Source organism: Coturnix japonica, chromosome 2 (genome assembly GCF_001577835.2).
Source record: "Coturnix japonica isolate 7356 chromosome 2, Coturnix japonica 2.1, whole genome shotgun sequence".
NCBI classification, from domain to species: Eukaryota; Metazoa; Chordata; class Aves; order Galliformes; family Phasianidae; genus Coturnix; species Coturnix japonica.
In genome coordinates, this window is record NC_029517.1 from 17,209,410 (window position 1) to 17,215,409 (window position 6,000).

General features: G+C 35.0%; 1 protein-coding gene across 2 annotated transcripts in view; it reads right to left on the reverse strand.

Annotated features, from left to right (window-relative positions):
- The window catches only part of MALRD1 (MAM and LDL receptor class A domain containing 1), a 204,643-nt gene that overhangs the window by 156,625 nt on the left and 42,018 nt on the right, over window positions 1–6,000 (reverse strand). For both annotated transcript variants that reach the window (XM_015853499.2, XM_015853500.2), the window contains exons 12-13: window positions 5,316–5,483; window positions 4,246–4,366 (exon numbers count right to left, since the gene is read on the reverse strand). In XM_015853499.2, the coding sequence (XP_015708985.1) occupies window positions 4,246–4,366; window positions 5,316–5,483 (289 nt within the window). The remainder of the gene's footprint in view (window positions 1–4,245; window positions 4,367–5,315; window positions 5,484–6,000) is intronic.

The window sequence follows — 6,000 nt, forward strand, 5'->3', positions numbered from 1 at the left end:
AAAACCGATTCATCAAATGTAGAATTCCAACAGATCTACTTGTGATTACAGTCACACAAGCTTTTTTAGTAATAAAAAAACATAGCTTGCAGATAGAAGGTATATATCTCATATGTAATAAGGAAGAGTATGCCATATAAAATGGACAAAATATACTGAGGGGAAAGAAAATGCTGTAAACAGAATAAGTTATTTTATCATGGACCTGTATTTTTTAATAAGCTAAACTCAGTGCACATAGAATCAACCATAGAATCATAGAATTGCTCTGGTTGGAAAAGACCTTAAAGATCATTGAATCCAACCACAGCCTAACCATACTACCCTAACATCCATCTGCTAAACTATGTCCCTGAGAACATCTCCTAACAGCTTTTAGCTTAACTGTAAGTCTCAAAATAATTAGATTTTTACAAGGGTAATACAGTATTATCTGGGAGTATATTCATGCTAGTCACCCCTAATCTAAATGTTGCTCATGAAAATAACAGTGCAGTCATATACACATTTGATACAATTTCATTTTCTAATTAATAATATGAAAATAACCATATTCACTGTACAACTCTGTTTTTGATAGCAAGTCCTTTCTGTGCAGTGAGGCAAACATCCAATCATCTAACTAAAGGCAGCTTCATAACAGCGTTTTTAAGAAAAATAGCATCCAAACATTCTGGTTTATTGGATCTGACTTACTGGAAAACTCTGTATGATATAGTCATTTGCAAATGCTGAATGTGATTGACTAGTGTATTGATATAGTTAATGGTCCCAAAATAATATGAGCCTCACAAATAATTAACTGATGCTTTTGTTGGAAATGTAGCAAGTCAGGTCGAAATCTCTCCTCCATTCCAAAATATTAGTGTAGTCTGAACAAAACATTTTGTAAACAGTGCAAAAACTTAGTTATTTTAGGCACTGGATATCCATGATTAAGTGACATAATAATAAGAGCTAAAAATCTAGGTACTTTTTAACATTCAAGTACTTGGCTTTTTACCTTCATTAGAATGCTCCTCCTGTGTAATTGTAAAAGGTTAAGTTCTATTAAATTAAACAAACAAGATCTATGGCCATTATCTAGGCCATCCTACTTTGTCCTGTACTTCCTCTACTTCTCTGCTGTTGAAGTAAATGCTGTATTTGTTGCCACAGAGTGCACAAGAAACCAGATTGGAGTAACTACATAATAATAAGTCTTTTTGGTTTTTTTGGTTTTTTTTTTTTTTCTTTTGTCCTGACAGAGGTAGAACACTTAGATTTGTGTGTGCTAGGTTTTATAGCAGCCTCTTTATAGCCTGCCTGGTCTCAGGCAAAAACATGCCATCAGCAGTTCTTCAGTGTTCTTCCTTTCCACAGTCTACTTCCCATTTTCACCTATTACATAACTACTCTTCTCTGATCAACTATTTCAGACCCATTCTCCCTGGGAAGAAGGAAATCCTCACTGTCTTTCTCCATCCAGCCCTCTTTTCCTTGCCCAGATTCCCTAGACAGCTCCTTTTACTCACAGATCTCTCCTGAGGTCTCAGTCTTCTACCCCTTACTAAACAGGGAAGTATCTCTATTCTGTTCCACAAATCTCATTCCCATTCACTGCTTGTTTTACCCTCTCTTTCCAACCTGTTTATCTTTCATTGTTTCGTTCTCTCCTGGTATTGTTTTACTGGCTAACCTTCTTCTTCCCTCCCTGGCTTCATCTAAAACCCTGGTTATTTTTCTCCCATATCAGCTCAAGCAATGGAGCAGTCTATGCAGTTCTAGACTCAGGTCCCTTCTGTTTACAAGCTGGAAACCTTTTGAATTCTTTAACTTCAGCCTATCCTTCCAAGCTTGTTGTTAATCCCAGCCTCACCTTTAAAAGTTACTCATCTGTCCAGCTGAAACAAAGGAATAGCAAACATAGAAGACAGGTGTCTTTGACATGGAAGGGTTTGACTCTACAACCAAAAAGTTTTATGCTTTGGCAAGATTAGAACCTATCAATGTAATGAAAAATTCTTATAATACTTTAGTAAATTGCTGTTGGTGGTTCTTAGAAACCCAAAAGCAGTTATTAAGAAACAATACATTCATCATTCTCTTCATTTTCCTTCTCAATGAAATTTAACACTTCATACATAGAGAGAGATTATGGACAGTTTATAAACAACTTTAAGGCTGATTTGAGTATGCTTATGCTCAACTGGATAGTATATTGTAGATATAATTATGACTAAATATAATGTGATTAAATTTCATGTATGAACACAAACACAAAACAATATTTATAAATATATATCTCACAATGTATATTATATTATTTCACATACACTTTATATACACACATAGATACTTAGCTACAATATGGTACTTAGATATAGTTCTAAATCCAATAATCCACATTATAAGTAAACAGAAAAATAAGTAAATTAAAAGAGAGCAAGAAGGAATATATAGGATGATTTGATAAAGTTCAGAGAGAATACCAAGAACACTTTCATGTTATTATATTACTTTCAAACTTTATATTTCCTACACCATGAAATTCTTAGGTTGCCAAAGTGAGAATCTGAACTCCACCAAAAGCATAGGATGGAGACCTTAGAAATTATACTGAACATTCATCTTCCAGAGGATCAGCACACAATGTGACAGGTATGTTAGGTCATTGCTGTAAATCTGCAATTTGAAAAAGACAGCCACTTTTCTCTTCTGCCTTAATGTGCGGAAGTCATGTATAATAGCTTTATAGCCACAGTAAATTCTTAAGCTGTAGAAGTAAAGTTGTGAACTAATAGTCAGGAGCAGCAGCACTTGAAAAAGAGAACATTTCATACCTTATATTTTATGATGTTTTTACTTTTCTCTACTAGGTAGAATAAAACTAAAGGACTTCTTTTTAGTCTGGGACATGTATTTTGGAAGAATGAAGCTAGGAATCTGGAATAAATGTCTAAATTTTACCATCATAATAATAAAAAAATAGAATCACATAAGTGTTTATTAAAATTTGCATGTCAGTTCAGAACATTTAGTTGTACGAATGCCTTCAGTTTGGTTTCTACATTCAGCAGGTATCATTTTTTTCTGCATGGAGGAATTCAATTCCATGCCTGTGCTTCAAACTCCCTTCCGTGTCAGACAATTTGTCACCCCGTCTCTTTGCTGCCACCTGTCACACAGCAACAAAATGTGATGGGATACTGCTGGGGTGGTTCCATATCTATTACCATACTACCAACATCTGCCTCTGATATCATGGGACAACATAATAAAACAGAAGGCATTACGTTAAGAGCACCCCTCATATGTAGCAGAGATTGGTTCACAATAAAAAATACAGAACAAGAAATTGCTTGCATTACACCACTAGTAATGAGATTGTGAACTACGCATTAGAAAACAACCCAAATTTCAATGAATGGGGAAGAGGAAGGTTAAAAAAAATAGCCAAAGGTGACTGGCTTTATTTAGTAGATTTCTGAAAGATAGTAGCATGAAGTTTTCATCTTTAAGTTACTGTGTTTAGATAATCAAATAGCTACTATGCCTTTGTGATTGATGCATAGAGAGTATATAGTCGATATAATCTACTTTTAATCAGACTTTGTATACATATACATATATATATATATATCAAGGAAGCCTTAAAAACTCAACACTGAATTTTTTCAACTTGCCTTTAAATTTTTCAACAAAGATGATACTCAGGTTTCTGTTGGGTATAACTTGACAGCATTACCACGGACTACAGCAGTTAGATCCATGTCGTTTAGAATGTAACATTAGTAGTGGAAATCTCAAAAAGCAACAGTCTGACAGGTCTTTGCTATGTTTGCACCTCAAGATTAGAGATGATGAGCGCACAGACAGTTTTGATAGAAGCTTGCTTTGGGTTGTATATTTGACATTGATGATGGGAGCACTCTCTTGCCTTAAAGATAGTGCTCATCGTTAGAAGATGAAAGATCCTTTTTTGCTGTCCATATATCAAAGTGTAAATGTGGGCAGGTTCTACTTAGTAAATGATACCTGGACACTCCCATTATAGCTTACTGTACAGAGCTACTTGAAACTACTTAAAGCACAAACTGTGTAACATCAGGTGAAGGGTTTTGTTATACACAGTTAATTAATGCAGATGGACTTTTCCCTCAGATTATGTCCTACTTTGTTACAGGTATCTTGAAGATGTCAGCTGGATCCCAATTATATATAGCAAACACAAAAAAAAGATGCATTGAAAACTGCAACACTTGCCTTTGTTTTCTGATTTGATAGCTGATGGCGATATATTCACAACTTCACATTCCTTTGTTATACTTATGTTATCTATAGCAACAGTAGCATTCTCTGCTAGAGTGGTAGCTTGGAAAATTATCTGTAGAGATAAAGGAAGTAAGCAAGCCCATTAGCAGTGACATGATAAAAAGACACCTATATATTTCTTTATAATTTACTCTCTCTGCAGGACATAAATACCACTTTCAGCCAACTCATATTATCAGCCTGCAACAACTATGACTGAGATTTGATCAGTCAGAAACTTATTCCTCAACTCTCGAAGCCACTACCACATTTACTTACTGAAAGTTTTGTAACCCAGGCAACCTTGCCTTAGTCTCAAGTGATAGTAGCCATCAATGCTTGAATGAACTATCCTCTCCTGGAACTGTTAAAAGCTATAAAACTTTTAAAATGACCTATTCAGGACAAAAAAAACCACGGCAGTTTATAACTGAATTTAACTGAGTTCTATTCCAGGCCTGCTTTAGTGAATGTGTTGTGTGATGAGCATAAGATATGTAAAGTATAACTTAACTACAAAAATTAACATTTCTGATTTTCTTTGAGCTAATAAATTCATTAATGATTCTCCTCATTTCTACTTTTCTGCTTATAAATGAAAATAAGAATATAACATATCATAAAAAAAAGAAAAAAGTATGTCTTACATGTGGTACTGTGAATGTCAGGATTATAAGAATGCATTTATAAATGCAAAAAAAAAAATATTCAGAAGATTACAAATGAAACTGGAGTTCATTTACATTCAAGGTCCTGCACTTCTACCTTTACTCAACAGCCTTCACTGATTATAAGTTCTTAAAGTTGCTTTTTTAAAAAAACACTTCACTAGTCATAAACTGAAATCTGAGGTAATGAAATAATGATTTTACATTTCAATACCTACACCTATTGATAGAGCCAAACTCCTTTTTTTTTCATGAGCACTGAAGGACAGAAATTCTCTTTTTACCTTCTGTTATGGAAGTAATTTAATTTTAAAGGCCAAATTGGAGTTACCATTTGACGTAATTTTGACTTACCTGAAAAGGTAAGTCCCCAGCTGCACTTTCAACTGGTATACTTGCTTTTGTCCACTCCATCTCAGGCAATCCTGAAATACTGCACATTTTTTCCAAACTTCCAGTCAAGGCAGTCCTCCTAAAAACTGAAAGCTGGGAGTCCTGAGACAGCCAATACCAAAATCTTACCTGTTGAAATAGTTTGTAATGAAACACTTTAAAACTGGTATCATCAATCTATAATAAATTCAACATCAACTCATAGGAGCACTGCTCCAAAATGAATGTCTCCCATTTTATTATACGGGCTCACAATGTCAGAGGTGTTTGTTGGTGGCATGACAGTTGAACTTTCCCACCAATATTCCATTACATTTTGGTGTCATGTGGCAGATGACAGCAGAATGGCACCTGACATGGAAGTACATGTGAAGCAAAGGTTTTGAACTGAATTCCTGCATGCAGAGAATATGGTACCCACTGTCTCGCTCCAATTTAGGAGTGAGGCAAAGGTTCTTTTAATAATGTTATGCCCGGCGTGAGATTAAGAAGAAGAAGCATTCAAATGTTGATCCGACCAGTTTATTGGAAATAATAGACAATTGAGGGGATGGGGAAGGGAAAGTAGGCGATAGAAAAAGGTAGAAAAGAGCAAGAATTACGTTAAAGCGGGGAAAAGTCACCTCCTGAATGCAGCAGCGTCCCA